Genomic DNA, 16,820 nt, shown 5'->3' with positions numbered 1-16,820 from the left:
CTGTATGCCTGTTTTCTAGAAGAGGGAATATCAGCATTGCTGTCATTTTGGCACCAGACATATAAAGAAGATAATATGCAGAAGTACGGTACAAAAAAATGTGTGTAAATGGGGAAATCAGGGTAAGTAGTTGATAATACAAAACTGCATAAGTCACCAGACATACAGTAGGTAAATGAAGGTGATAATAACAAATCTTTCATACTTCTTTCGAGCCACTTTTCATTCAGTGGCTGATCTGTACCTTCATGACAGGTGACTTGAGACACCTACAAATGCCAGGTGATGCTATTTTATCCAGCAAAGAGCTTTATCTCACAATGGAGGCCTTGATGAGAGAAGAGAAGAGAAACCTGCAGAATCCCACAGTCCTCTTAGTGCACAACTACAAAGAGGAGACGCACAAGATCTGGTCCTTAGGCTACATCTTGCAACGGCGAGGCTCAGATATGACATCTGTCAACACTTATGGAGGAAGGAAGGGCTGCTGAGCACCATGTCCTGCAGTTCCAGCACATGGACTCACCTGTTATATAAAGTGCTGCCGACTGTCCTATATTCGAGGGAAACGAACCACTCAGCACATTTCCGGCCATCTTCTCCCTTTCTCAGTGGCTGCATGGCTCAGAAAGCATGGCTTGAACCAAATCGGAACCCAACGTCCAACAGAAAGTGACGACAACCTTGACGTGAGCGTGGAAGCAAAAGCTGTCACCTGACAGTAGGTAATGAGCCCAGGATGCTCTATATATAGCCCAGAGCCAATGAGTTCAGTACCCTGTGAGTGCTCAAATGTGTAAATAAAGGTGATTTTCCTGTTTCCTGCTATGCAGAGCTACACGTCTTTACAGCGCCACTCTCGGAATTAAGACATCAAAGTGTAGCATCCAGTTCCACAGCTCCACGTTGGATGCACACTTAGAGATGTGTGGAGAGGAAGCATACACACACACACATTCTCTGAACCGCTTGTCCTATACAAGGTCGCGGGGAACCGGAGCCACCCGGCAACTCAGGGCGTAGGGCCGGAGGAGGAGGGGACACACCCAGGATGGGACGCCAGTCTGCCACAAGGCACCTCAAGCAGGACTCGAACCCCAGACCCACTAGAGAGGAGGAACTGGTCCAACCCACTGTGCCACCACACCCCCAGGAAGCGCACGCACGCACACACGCACACACGCACACACACACACACACACACTTTCTGAGCCACTTGTCCCATACAGGGTCACGGGGAACCGGAGCCTAACCCGGCAACTCAGGGCATAAGACTGGAGGGGGAGGGGACACACCCAGGACGGGACGCCAGTCTGTCGCAAGGCACCCGAAGCGGGACTCGAACCCCAGACCCACTAGAGAGGAGGAGGACCCAGTCCAACCCACTGCACCACTGCACCACCGCACACCCAGGAAGCATACAGTGATCACAAATATTTATGCTAACACATACAGATACTACTGTAAAATCCCTGCTTCTGTGTGTTAACATTAACAGAATGTAAAAGTGTAAACAGCTGCCATAACGGGGTCCACTGATATCCATTAATACAAACAAATTATGCCCCTTAGTCTCACCTTGCTCCTGATATGATATTGGTCCTAATATTGGTCCTTGGTCCTGACTGACTGGTCCAAGCAATTAAGAGACACCTGAACGTGAACAACTTGCATAAAGAGTACTGTTTCTTCCTTTTGTGCCGCCAAAAAGAGCCAGTGCATTAATCATGAGTTGTATCATATTCAAACTCTTCTCTTTAGCTCTGGCATAAACAGCCAAGGTAGTGGAGGTGAAAGGTAGAGAGGCAGTCTCTCTCTATGTAGGCAAGTACTTCTCAGATACAGCTGTGACTATTTTTTCTACACTACTATTATTTGGTTGTATAGCCAACACCATTACCTAAAGCTACAAAATATACATTGATTCACTGGAGTAAAACCTCAGCTCATGTGATTCTATAGTCAAATGTATATTTTGGGGAAAAACGTCAACTGGGATGCCACAGGGAGATGTATCCTGGTAATCGTTTGTTCGTTTATTCATGCATTTATATCGCGACTGATGCTGACATGTCACTCTCCCCTGCAAGGACTCATCAATTTCCATGGCAAGGAAAAGCTAAGATCTTGCTTCTTCAGCTCTGAATAACAAATGTAAATCTGTACTGCAGACTAAATATATGGCCCTGTAGATAATTATTTTCATGTTTACTGAGCTGTGAATCTACAGCCCCAGTACACATATACAGAAATTTGGGCACAGATCTGCAGCCGAACTTCCAACATCCAGCATAGAGGGCTGTTTCTATAATGCAATGCACCAAAGGCACTGGATGGAGATGAGCACCACTCTTGAGCATTGCTGCAGGAATGCTGTTTGGATCAGGTCTGCAGGTACTGTTTGGCCAGCAGGGTTCAGTACAAAAGCGGTCAGCAGTTAATGTATATGTATGTAGTCCCACTGTATGGGTTACATACGGCATCCTAAAAAAATTAACATCTAAATTTGAATTACAGACACCCCTCGACTTACGTAAATAAACCGTTGTTCGACCCCTTATGTTAAGTCAAAACACAATATAATTTTCTAGTAAATGTCAGACATATTAGAAATCTGTCATATTATTTTCATGCTAGCTGTTCCTTTCATGTGCAGCATCCTTCACTATCGTTTTTATAGTTGATAGGGCTAAACCTGGGTCCCGTGCTATAGACGATAATCTTTGTCCACCTACATACTTCCTTATTACTTTCAATATCATCTCCAAATTGATTGCTGCACACTTGCAAGACAGTTCTCATTTTCCTTCAAGTGCACGTTTACCACTAGGCATTATGAATAATGAAATGTGTAAAAAAAATAAGGGAAAAAAGCACTACACTAACGAGAGGAGATGTGTTCACGGCTCAAAACACGTGAGAACTGGGAAGATGCAGCTTCCTGCTTTGAGTAAACAGACTTGCGCTTAAAGTATTTCAGGTGTTTTGCGTAAAATAAAAGCGCTATCTGGAAATAATGTGTATGCCGGGAATTTCTGCTGTAAATCTGGATTTAGGTAAAGCGAATTTACGTAAGTAGATGGGTGTCTGTATTATTTTACTGTTGCCTCGCTCTGCATAGTTAACTATTCATGGAGTATATGTACTTTTTTACAATTATACTGCATTATCATTTACTTTTTATTTGTAAGGCAGCAAAACAACCCCAAAACATCAGTGAACCTCCTCCATAAGTCACTGTAGAGAAGCTGCTTTTATTTAAGGGCTTCATTTTGTTTCCTGTGTAAACACAGAGACATAAGCACGGCTTAAAGTTCAAACTTAGTCTAATCTGTTCACAGGACTTTCTCCCAGAAGAATTTTGACATGTTGGTTATTTTGGCAAATTGTATGTTGGGTTTCATTGTATCTCTTTCTCTGCAGTGGAGTCCTGCTGCTTCTCCTACCATACAGTATTACCCCTTTTTCACTGAGTTGGTGATGGATGGTGTTTGTTGCATCTCTTCCATCTTGTTCTGTAGGTTAGTTTGAATCTGTGTGGAAGGTGATAGAAGTGCTTTTCTCCATGACTCAGTCAATCCTTCACTACAATATTTGATTGTTTTCTCGTGTGGCTACGTGCAAGGATGTTAATTACAGCACCATGAGCATGAACATCACACACAAAGGAAAAAGGAAGCTAAAGGTCTCAAGGGGTGGACTTGTAGCCTTCAGATTGTCAGATTTATTGTCATCTGAATTATGTGTCAGATGGCTAAGCGGTGGCTCAGCAGTTTGCTTCCTGGAATTGGCCTCGAACAACTGTGACCCTGTACTGGATAAGTGGCTTCTGTAAATAGGTGGATGGATGGTGACTTGGAAGCATTTATTACTTCCTGAGCCATATCTCAACAGCAGTAGGATTACACCTGCAGATGCACCGTCTTGGCAAAGCCTCACTAAGCCATCGGTATCTGTTGGTTCCTAATTTCCCTCCATTTCAATAGAATGAGCTCCTTTACTATCTCAGAACTGCTGAATCCCTATCAATATTCAAGAAGGGTCTCAAAAGACACCTCTTTCAGACCCACTTCTCTTTGGACCTTCTAAATGCTCCATAAATTTGTTTATAAATTACAGCACTATGTTACAGACGGTCTATGCATGGACAATGGTGTGTCTCCATCAAAAGCTCGTTGCCTGCTCTGAAATACACTTTTGTTCACTTTGAGTTGTATGCTACTTTTGTAAGTGTCATGTGAATTCATAATTTAGGCCTTTATACAATAAAGCCAGTGAAACCCAGTTTCTATCTCCTCGGGAGATCAACGTCTTCGGAATGGGGAAGAAGCTTGAAAAAGTTCTGTTGATTTTGCATCTTACCAAACTTCATTTTCCATGTGAATTTCAGACAAGATGACAACATACAAAAGGAGAACCTAGAAGAACAGCAATAAAAGCAAAACAAGAAGCAACCTGAATCATTTCCCACAACGGCAAGATACTCCACAGTGTGTTAAAATGTATTCCTCAACATCCATGCAATCTGAAATACATTAGTAAGGAAGACTGCATCCTCTGTTGGCTTATATCAACTGATGCAGATGTTATAACCTTGGCTAAAAATCAGCAACAGAGTAGCTGGAACATCACTTGCAATTTCCATTACTCCATTACAAGGTCTGGAGGGGTTTCCAGTAGAAGACTGTATAAGATGGGGTGATAAATATTATTGCAGCTCAAGGCACTGACATGACAAGGGGTCCTCTTCACCACCTCCAGACTGTAAACTCAGCACAGTCTGCCATGTCCCAAAGTCAGTTAGAGAACTCAAAACAGATACTCAACTTTACACTGTCATGTAAACTTTTGGAGCCTATTTATTTCCCATGAACGAGGCAAAACCTTGAAAGAAGCCTCTCTCAACCTTACGCTAACATTGTTTTTTTTTGTCATTCCATTTACAATATGACAAAATGTGTGCTTCCTCAGAAGACTTATATGGAGTGTAAGTAGCAGTAATAACCCATCTGTACTGGAGTAAATCTAGCAAAAGGAGGGGTGTCAGGCATCAACAGCAGAGAAGTCTGGGATGTATTTTAATGGGGCACTCATTATGTTTTTATGAGAACTTATTCACTGATTTATGCTTTATTATTATACTTGAATTAAATTTTTCAGACCAAGTTCATTATTTATTTTATTCTATCGGAAAACTGTAAAATAAATAATTGAATAAATAAATATGAGATTTAGCTTGTGCAAAAGACAAGCTGGTAAACAGCAACTTTTTTTTTTTTTTTTTATTTAACATGATCAATTCATCTAAGCTCACATAGCTCAAAAAGGTAAAAAGCTGAGGTCAGCTGATAAAATCATGTTGGAATAAGCTAGTGCCATACCAAGCATATTAAAAATGAGCCTGCTGTAAAATCCTGTATTCAGTATTCTCACAAACCTACAAGTCCTGCACAACTCTTTGAATTCTTTGATTCAGGTGTCTAAACATCATATTGAAATACACCAACAACAAACCTTTTAAGATTTTTTTTTAACATCAGCTAATATCTGAACACACCCTAGAATTATTTAATTAATGTTTATTAAATTATATGTAATTTTTATTAATATGATATGGGGAGGGGGGTGCGGTGGCACAGTGGGTTGGACCGGGTCCTGCTCTCCAGTGGGTCTGGGGTTCGAGTCCCGCTTGGGGTGCCTTGCAATGGACTGGTGTCCCGTCCTGGGTGTGTCCCCTCCCCCTCCAGCCTTCCGCCCTGTGTTGCCGGGTTAGGCTCCGGCTCACCGCGACCCTGTATGGGACAAGCGGTTCAGACAATGTGTATAATGTGAATTATACGTTAAGTTTAAATATTTAAAAAATAAACGTTCATATTTGCATTTGATTTTCATATTGGATATTGAACATAAAGATGAGATATACATTCATCTTAATGTGTGTTTTTTTCCTCCAAAAAACCCTAGGGGAGCATGTCCTTGAAAAGTAAATAAGCCAGGTAGCAGTGCCCAATGACGGCTGTCACCACCTTGAGCTGAGCATTTGAAATGAGGGCCTCTCAAATTGCCCGGGAAAATTTTAGAATGATTTTTTAATTTTGTTTCAATGAAACCTTTACAGGGGGACGCTCCGGTGGGTCTGGGGTTCGAGCCCTGCTTGCGGTGCCTTGCGACGGACTGGCGTCCCGTCCTGAGTGTGTCCCCTCCCCCTCCAGCCTTGTACCCTTTGTTGCCAGGTCAGGCTCCGGTTCGCCGCGACCCCACTCGGGACAAACGGTTTCGGACTGTGTGTGTGTATGTGAAACCTCTAACCTGGAGGTGCACTTACGAGAGTGGAAATGCAGATAGAAATAAGTACACACTGAGGATATCTTTGCTTTCATTTTAACAATCTGTGTGTTCTTGTAAGGAAAACACATTTCTCTATTTCTACATTTAATGTTCAAGACAAAGTGGACATCATTATTGAAAAACTGGAACAGCAGCATAAAGGTCTCATTCGATTACATTACATTCCTTCCACCTCTTTGTGAATTAATAATACATTCAGCTGAAGAAACTTAAGATAGTGATGTGCTGCAAACAACAAAGGTACATTTGGACACTTTGCAGACCACTGATCTAGTAAATATGTCCCAGGACTGGACAAGATCTTTGAAAGAACAGGGAACCCTTTCATTGCCCAATAATGTCTCACATCCAGAAGAAGAAGAGTGGCACTTGGAACTGGCTTCACATGGCTTCCTGATGACAAAATCTGAGCAAATGTACATCATTTTAGTAGGATGGTAGCTCTACATATTCAACTTTGTCAGATAAAGGTGCCAAGTATCTTTTTTAGCCTTTGTAGCTGTGCGAAACCAGATTTTCTGGGCTAGTTGGCACAAAGACAAAAACTAAACTGCCTTACTGACATGGAGCCAGGACTGCGGAGTCGGTACACAAAACCTTCGACTCCAACTCCAGTAACTCAATAACTGCTTCCAACTCCAACTCCTCAGCACTGCCCAAAAGTTCCACATTATTTTGGGGGTCGACTTATCCGGCGAATAAAGGCCTAAACCTATATTACACCTCTAATTTTTGGGGGTCGACTTATATGCCGGAGTGACTCATATGCCGGCATATATATGGTACAGTTTTACCGACTCCAGTAACCCAATAATTGCTTCCAGCTCCACAGCACTGCATGGAACCCCGTCTGTGTTCAAAAATGCCAAATACAGACCTGGATATCGCTGCACCAATTTCATCTCAACAAAAGCAGTCCCATCCCTCACATTAAAGAGTTTGTTTAGTGACTTAAGAGTTCAACATCATGACAGGGTTTAGCTGTGACACTAAGCTGCTAATGTGGTTGCAAATCCACAGCAGGAACTCAAGCTCAACATCAACAAATAAGAGTACAGAGAACAATGACGCTCTTCAGGGTGTTGGAGCCCCTGCCGAGAACAGACTCACATCAATAACTAACGCACAAGGCCTCAATGTGTTCGAGGATCACAGACATAAAATGTATTTCAATTATTTGCTACAAATTTGAAATCTAAAACCCAAACCAAAAACAGGAGAACACTCATGAACTTACCAAAATAGTTTGAGTTTTCTAACTGGATGGATGGATGGATCTCGGCAGGATGCCTCCACCCACGTACCCTGATATCACCCAAACATCGAGATCACCGAACAGGAAAGGCTGCTATCCTTAATGGACCAACAGCGTATGGTCATCACGTAATGGTGGAAGTGGCACAGAGGTGGTGTTTGACATGTCAAACATGACATTTTTGTGATATTTTTGTGTCTGAACTCTCATTTTATTCTCAGTTTTCTATAGGTATTATTGATTCTTGTCTTGATTGTATTTGCTATCTATGTAATGAGATCCATACTTTTCAGTCACCTTGCTTTTGTCACATTTTCATTCTGCTGTTGATATTTTTGACAATGTAAGTAACTGTGTGTACAGTATCTCCCATCTTTGCTTTGATTTCATTCACACCAGTGGGTTCTGAGCATCAAAGCCCTTAACTTGATTCTTCCTCTAAGTTGAGCATGTCTTCAGTTTCTGCAAAATTTGCAGCCCAGCAATGACTACCCTGCCTCTATGGCCACTACCTGATCCAAGGGCCGGATGCTGCTATTAACGTCCAGGAAAGAAAAGCAAATATATTGAGCGGGAAAACATCCGTTCCTCGTTCACAGTGACTCCATCGTTGTTGAGTGCAGACCAACCCATGGACGCTTCCACATGTCCAACTCCATCAACTGCGCTGTGGGACTCCGAGGCCACGAGTCACCAAGAGCAACCCACAAACATCCACTGAACTGTTCCTGAACAAATTACTGCAACAATTCCAGCTCCACTTGGACAAATATTTGCTGGCTCCACTAGACTGGCATCTGTACTTCGGTGTCTTCATCCTCAGCAATGAAGAAACACTGCCACGCACATCCACATCCACACAAACAGATCCACAGAACTCAGATATGCTGAGTAAGGATCTTTTCTCACCGCAAAAAAATGTGGCTGTATAACATACATGATTTCATTTCTTTTCTCAACATCTGGAAAAAGGCAGCTGCTCTCAGCTTGATGGCTGACCACAACTTTTTGCTTCTGAAAAATGCCTCCAACATTAGATTCGTGCTTCAGTATGGGGAAGAAGCTTGAAAAAGTTCTGGAGATTTTGCATCTTACCAAACTTCATTTCCACACAGAGCACACTATAGTTAAGAAAGCAGCAGTGAGTCATGGGCACATGTGCTCCGACTCTGTGCAACACCGATTTAACATATTGGCCCAACGTAGAACCCAAAGAAGACGAGTAGTAAGTTGAATCTGGAGGTCTCACATGTGCGTATACTCTAACTGTGACGCTCAACGCGCATGTGCCACATGGACTACGAAGGACATTAGGACCTACGATGGGGATTAAGACCTATCGCAGTCCTGGCCTTAACTCCCTCCGGAATTAAAATGCACTGAACTCATGGCTAAACTGCTTGGGAACACTGCCCTCGTGTTTGCGGTAGTGTCATTTGGCCTGGATCCATGTAGGGCCCACTGTGTCGCCATCGTCCATGACGGGCATCAGCTCTCATGGGACTAGCTGCACTTAAGCGCTACTTTTTGGAGAGCGGCTCAAGTCCCGAGGACACGTCCGGTGAAGCGGCCAAGTCACCATATGGAAAGTCTCGGCGAGAGACTAAATATACAGCCACTTCCTGGTGATAGAAATCATCTCAAGAGCAAGAGGCGCTCAGCAGGAGGAGCACAACTCCAGTGGTCATCTCCAGCAGTCATCAACTACCTGGAGTGTTCAGAGCTTCACTCTGGCCCTGTTTGCATAGCATGAACACAGTGCTGTTTGTCACGTTTCAAACCTCAAATTAATTCCCTTCATGTGGTATCTAATGCAAACTGGACGGAGGCAACAGCTGGTATAAAACCACAGAAGCACACAAGCTTTTTTGTTTTGCCCTTCCAGTTTCTACAGCTTAATGACAGCAGAAAATGCTTTGCATATTTGAATATTTGCAAAATGTTTTGCAAGCAACGGTTTACAGTTGCAGTTTTTGGACTCAGATGTCACAGGTCCGACTCCCACCTGCTCCTGTAACAACAACTTTGATCAAGGGACTTATCCTGAATTTCTCTGTTAAAAATTACCCCACTGTCTCAACGCATAAATTATTTTAAGTAGCTCTCCAGAAAAGTGTCAGCTAAAGAAATAATTGGAAATCACAACTTCCTTTGACAACTCCTGCAGCCCTGTTTCATAAAGTCAAAAGCATACAGCATTTGTGCAAGATACGTTGCGCATAATAACCTTTCTTGTCTCAAAATATAACTTTAATGAGGAGAGAGAACGCCACAGATTAAGATGAAATGTCGAAGTTATGCAATAACTCATTTCGCAAGCAGGGAATCAAACAAAATGCATTAATACATAACACACACACACACACACACACACACATTTTCGGAACCGCTCATCCCATACAGGGTTGCGGGGAACCGGAGCCTACCCGGCAACACAGGGCGCAAGGCCGGAGGGGGAGGGGACACACCCAGGACGGGACGCCAGTCCGTCGCAAGGCACCCCAAGCGGGACTCGAATCCCAAACCCACTGAAGAGCAGGACCTGGTCCAACCCACTGTGCCACTGTGCCACCGCGCCCCCCACTAATACATAACATATATAACTAAATGCATTAATGATGCACTTATAAACACTAATAACAGGAAAAATTTCAGTAGGACGTTAGAAACAAAGTTTTTATTTATTGATTTACTTACTGATTTAAAGTCAACATGTACAAAGTAATGTCTACCTTTATCTGTCCACTGGTTTTAACAACCAAGTAACAGATGGCAGGAGAATTGAGGTTTATTTTTGCTGTTTTTAATTTGCCTTAGGATTTACAAACAACACAATTTTTGTATTTCCCCCCCTTTTTTTGCACGGCCCATTCAGCTGACGCTCAAACAATGTCCTTACCCACGGGAATGCTGTGAAGGAGAAAAGTGTGTCAGTGGAGGCAGGGGCGGATCACTGAAAGACCCGGAGGAGACGAGACACATGTTTACGGAAAGTGCCTTAGAAGAGCTGTGTGGCGGTGTGCCAGTCGGCGCTGACCTTCATCAAAGAACATACAGACTCGCTACCATCAGCATTTCACGTTCCTTCACTTCCAACACATAGGTCTACATCGATGCGCCTCCATCCCACTGTATACATCAGTGTGTCAGCTTTAGTCCCTTTATAACCAGACCGTCTACATCAAACAGTCTCTTTATGTCAGACCGTCTACATCAGTACATTAACTTTGTTCTGTCTACATCACTTTGTCACTATATCAACACTGGTTTGTCTCCATCAGACTGTCTACATCAGAATGTCTACATCAGCATGTCAACACTGGTTTCTCTCTATCAGACCGTCTACATCAGTATATCAACACCGGTTTGTTTACACCATACTGTCTACATCAGAACGTCTACATCAGTATGTCAACATTGGTTTGTCTGCATCAGTATGTCTACTCCAGACTGTCTACATAAGTATGTCAACACTGGTTTGTCTCCATCAGACTGTCTGCATCAGTATGTCTACACAGGTTTGTCTATATCAGAATGTCTACATCAGCACGTCAAAACTGGTTTGTCTCCATCAGACTGTCTACATAAGTATGTTAACACTGGTTTGTGTCCATCAGACTGTCTGCATCAGTATGTCAACACCAGATTGTCTACATCAGGATGTCTACACCAGACTACCTACATCAGTATATCAACACCGGTTGGTTTACACCAGCCTGTCTACATCAGAATGTCTACATCAGCATGTAAACACTGGTTTGTCTCCATCATACTGACATCAGTATATCAACACTTGTTTTGTCTACACCAGACTGTCTAAATCAGCATATCAACACTGGTTTGATTACACCAGAATGTGTACATCAGTATGTCAACACCAGACAGTCTACATCAGAACGTTTACATCAGTATGTCACCACCAGTCTGTTTACACCAGACTATCTACATCAGCATGTCAACACCGGTTTGTCTCCATCAGACTGCCTACACTAGTATGTCTATACAGGTTTGTCTATATTGGAATGTCTACATCAGTATGTCAACACTGGTTTGTTTACACCAGGCTACCCACACCAGACTGTCTACATCAGTATGTCAACACTGTTTTGTCTACATCAGACTGTCTGCATCAGTATATCAACACCAGTCTGTTTACACTAGACTGTCTACATCAGCATGTCAACATTGGATCCTCGCCATTAGACTGTCTACATCAGCATAGCTACACTGGTTTGTCTATATCGGAATGTCTACATCAGTATGTCTATATCGGTATGTTAGCACTGGTTTGAGTACACTAGATTGTCTCCATCAGATTTTCTATATCAGTATGTCAACACCGGTCTGTTTAGATCAGAATGTCTACACCAGACTTTCTATATCAGCATGTCAACACTGGTGTGTCTCCATCCCACTGTCTGCATCAGTATGTCAACACTGGTTTGTTTACACCAGACTGTCTACATCAGAACGTCTACATCAGCATGTCAACACTGGTTTCTCTCTATCAGACCGTCTACATCAGTATATCAACACCGGTTTGTTTACACCATACTGTCTACATCAGAACGTCTACATCAGTATGTCAACATTGGTTTGTCTGCATCAGTATGTCTACTCCAGACTGTCTACATAAGTATGTCAACACTGGTTTGTCTCCATCAGACTGTCTGCATCAGTATGTCTACACAGGTTTGTCTATATCAGAATGTCTACATCAGCATGTCAACACTGGCTTGTCTCCATCAGACTGTCTACATCAGTATGTCAGCACTGGTTTGTTGACACCAAACTGTCTACATTACTATGCTAACATGAGTCTGTATACATCAGCATGTCTACATCAGTAGGGTACCAGTGTTCTACATACACCAGGCCATCAACATTAGCCTGTCTACATAAGAACACCTATATCAGTATGTGAACACAGCAGTTTACACCAGTATCATGTCTACAGTTAGTCTGTGTACATCGGTATATCCACATTGGTTTGTCTAACATTGGTCTAAGTAAATTTCAGCATGTCAGCACCAGTCTGTCTAACACTGGTCTGCATATATGAGTATGACTACAGTAGTTTGTCCACACTGAATATCATTTTCAGTTTCGTTCAAGGCAAGTATTCAATAATCTATAGAATGTCTAATCAGTATTTTGCTTAGGATATAAGAAATTAAGGTGCTACCTATAATGCCACGTTCATCACTGATCATTTATATATAATGTATATATATATATATATATATATATATATGTATATCACGCAAATTGTTTTGTTTTTTTTTTTTTTTTTTACATATGGCTCGCGAGCGCATTCGCAGTCCTGTTACCATGACAACGTGGTCTCTCCCTGCAGTTCTCCCTAAGACAGAATAATGGGCAGCCTGTGTAATGAGCATCACACTGGAATAATCCAACGTTACAAAATAATCGCAGGAAAGCACTGCTCATCTTTCTTAAGTTCCACTCAGTCAATTAAGAGAAGATGCTGCAATTATTATTATTTGTGCTATTATTATTATTTTTATTATTGTGATTGATCACAGATAGCGCCCCACCTTAGTCATTCAATTTCGAGCTGTAAGTACCAGTTATACGGACGCGCACCGGATGATGCGCAATATGTGGGCCCCCCCACCCCCACGGAACGTGACACTGCTTTCATGAGACCGCTTCTCGCGACTCGCCCGTGTTCCGCGAAAAATCGTCTATATTATTATATATTCTCTGCTGCAGCATCCGACCGCGTAGCGCCGAGGCAGAGAAAAGCCCGCAGCGCGCGGCCCGGCGTCATACCTCATTTTCCTTCGCTTTGGGGCGCCGCCGAAAAGAAGAAACGAGCCGTCGAGTCGCGTCGCGGTGCCTGCGCCCGTCACGGAGGGGCTGCGGCGGAGTGCGCTGCGGGCACTACGCTGCGCGTGCCGTGTGCGTGCCTGGGGCGCCTGTGAGGTGCGCGCGCGGCGGTGGCGGTGCGGCGGCAGTGGCGGTGCTGGCGCGTCAGTACGCGGTGGACGCGGACGGGGAACAGGGAAAACGGGCGCGCGTGGACCCGGTCGAACTCGGCGTTCCGTCGCTGTGGCGCGGCTTCCTCAGTGTCATGGCCGAGCGCTGTTGCCCGTCTTCCCGCTGCGAACACGCGGCATCGCGGCTGACAGCCGCTCCACGGTTGCCATCTTTTCTTCTTCGCCGCAGCGAGTGACAGGAGAGAATGTGGAGAAAGGCGCACAAAGCGGGCGGCTCTGCAGCGCCCACTGGCGGCAGGTAAGAGCGTGAGAAAAAGGCGCATCTCCCGTGACACGGTGCGCGGCTCAGCCCTGTCCAGCTCTATCCATTCCTTTCCAGCCCTGCTCACTCGTCCAGCCCTGCCCACACCTGCTCACACCTGCCCACCCCTGTCCAGCAATTTAACTGCTGCTGCTTTTCTCCACGCGAAGCGTAAAGCTACCTACAATTATTCACCTTTTTACACTGCTGCATATGTTTTACCAGAGCTATTACAGTACGTACCTTGTAAATAATAATGAATAAATGTAAAATCAGTGGCTTTACATTTACTAATTTTTTATCTATACAGTATTTAGTCCAATGGGGAGCGCGGTGGCGCAGTGGGTTGGACCGGGTCCTGCTCTCCAGTGGGTCTGGGGTTCGAGTCCCACTTGGGGTGCCTTGCGATGGACTGGCATCCTGTCCTGGGTGTGCCCCCTCCCCCTCCAGCCTTACACCCTGAGTTGCCGGGTTAGGCTTCAGTTCCCCGCAACCCCATATGGGACAAGCGGTTCAGAAAGTGTGTGTGTATATAGTCCAGTCCATTACAAGGCACCCCAAGCAGGACTTGAACCCTAGATCCCCCAGAGAGCAGAACCTGGCCAAACCTGCTGTCCCACTGCACCCCCTTCTGTGTGCGTGCGTGCGTGTCTGTGTAGAAACAATTTGTAAATGTACAAGAAAAGTGTGTGTGTGTGTGTGTGGGGGGGGGGGGGGTTCTCTTCTGTCTGCTTCTCTGTGTATCTGAAAAGCTGTACTGACAGGAAATACCAGTGTTCAATCCAAGGACTACATGTTGTCATCACCATAGATCTCAGCACCAAACTGGATGGTCTTGGATTCTTCCTGACAATGTGGATTATTCTAACATTAGCAGAATCACATCCATTGCCCAGCACCATTTGGTCTCCAGACACTGAAACATTAAAGATAAAAATTACAACAATGTTGGCAATAATGCCAGCCAAGCAACTAAGTACTTGCAGAGCGAGGGCCTCCCACAGCATATACCCATCCCACTGTATGAGCCAGCGTACGACAGGGCAATTTTTACAGGAGGGAATGTTTCTCTCCATATGAGTGCAAAGTGTGTGCAGTTCCATGGCTCAGAGCAATATGTACATTTGTAACAAAACACACGCATATGTGATGTGTACAACTTTTCAGAAGTATATGGGTATTACACCTTGCAATGAGACACACACCAACAACATATAAAGTGATGAATTTAACTTGAAAACACTTTTGATTTTGTTTATCTATTGTAAAGTATGTCATTAGCATTTTGTAGAAAATAATTTAAAAAGCTGGATGGATGGATGGATGGATGGAAAAGGCATCACAAGGATGTTCATAAGTGTACTTGGTACCAGAGCTCCTTGTGCCAAAGGTCAATGATTGATTTTATAGTCATTTCATTTGACTGGAGAGCACATGTTTTGGACACTCGGGTGAAGAGAAGTGCTGAGCTGTGCATCTGGTGGTGAGCTGGATCAGATGGCAGAGAAAACTGATGGCCAGACCCGGTAGACCCAAGCATGTAGTGAGGGTGTGCTGGGAATAACTGTCAGAGGACCCTGTTCTGAATGATTTTAATCCCCACCTTTGTGAGAACTTCTCCCATGTCCTAGAGGAGGTAGGGGACATGAAGTGTGAATGGTCCTGTTCAAAACTTCTATTGTGGAAGCAGCGAGGTGCAGCTGTGGCCAAAAGCCTGTAGGTGCCAGTCACAACAGCAACCCAAGAACACGCTGGTGGACACCAGTGGTAAGAGAAGCCATCAAGCTGAAGAAGGAGGCCTTTAGGGCCTGGTTGGCTCTGAGGAGTCCTGACTCAGCAAATAGGTATCGGCAGACAAAAAAAAGGCAGCAGTGCCTGCGGTTGCTGAAGCTAAATCCAGAGCATGGGAGGAGTTTGGAGAGGCAATGGAAAATGACTTTCAGTCAGCCTCAAAGAGGTTCTGGAGAACTATTCGGCAGCTCAGGAGGGGTCGGAGGAGCTTTGCTCAAGCTGCATTCGGCAAAGGTGGAGAAACTCTGACCTCAAATGAGGACATTGTCATGAGGTGGAAGGAGCACTTTGAGGAACTCCTAAACCCAAGCTATATGCCTCCCTTACAGGAGTATCAGAGTCCATTTCCCTGGTGGAAGTCACAGAGGTAGCTGGAAAGCTCCACAGTGGCAAAGCACCACGGGTGGATGAGATTCGCCCTGAACTGCATAAGGCCCTGGATGTTCTAGGGCTGTCATGGCTGACACGCCTCTGCAATGTTGCATGGACCTCAGTGACAGTGCCTTTGGATTGGCAAACTGGGGTGGTGGTCCTTATCTTTAAGAAAGGGGACCGGAAAGTGTGTGCCAGCTTTCGAGGTATCACACTTCTCAGACTCCCTGGGAAAGTCTATGCCAGGGTGCTGGAAAGGAGGCTCCGGCTGATAGTTGAACCTCAGATTGAAGAAGAACAATGCGGATTCCGTTCTGGATGTGGAACAGTGGACCAGCTTTTCACCCTCTCACAGATAATTGAGGAGGCATGGGAGTTTGCTAATTTACTCTGCATGTGTTTTGTACATTTGGAGAAGGCCTATGACCGTGTTCCCCAAGAAATTCTGTGGGAGGTACTTCAGGAGTATGAGGTGCTGGGGCCATTACTGTGGGCCATTTGGTCTCTGTATACACAGAGCGAGAGCTGTGTCCGCATACTCAGCATTAAGTCAAGCTCGTTAAATGTGGGTGTTGGACTCCGCCAAGGTTGTGTCTTGTCCCCACTTCTGTTTGTGGTTTTCATGGACAGGATATCAAGGTGCAGGCGAGGTCAGGAGGCCATTCTGTGTGGGGCCAGAAGGAGATGTCTCTGCTTTTGACACCATCACATGGATGCCTCTAGCACACACTGGAACAGTTTGTAGCCAAGCGTGAAGCGGTTGGTATGAGGATCAGCACCTCCAAGTCTG

At 44.4% G+C, this 16,820-nt stretch overlaps 1 protein-coding gene across 1 annotated transcript in view; it reads right to left on the bottom strand.

Moving 5' to 3' along the window:
- evla (Enah/Vasp-like a) overlaps positions 1-13,866 on the bottom strand; it is a 78,834-nt gene extending 64,968 nt beyond the window's left edge. Inside the window, exon 1 of the mRNA XM_029258514.1 lies at positions 13,400-13,866. Coding sequence (XP_029114347.1) covers positions 13,400-13,404 — 5 coding nt within the window. The 5' untranslated portion in view covers positions 13,405-13,866. The remainder of the gene's footprint in view (positions 1-13,399) is intronic.
- Between the last annotated feature and the right edge of the window lie 2,954 nt (positions 13,867-16,820).

This window comes from Scleropages formosus, chromosome 15 (genome assembly GCF_900964775.1).
Source record: "Scleropages formosus chromosome 15, fSclFor1.1, whole genome shotgun sequence".
In the NCBI taxonomy this organism is placed as follows: domain Eukaryota; kingdom Metazoa; phylum Chordata; class Actinopteri; order Osteoglossiformes; family Osteoglossidae; genus Scleropages; species Scleropages formosus.
The sequence above is the reverse complement of the archived record's forward strand: the minus strand, read 5'-3'. Positions and strand labels throughout refer to the sequence as shown.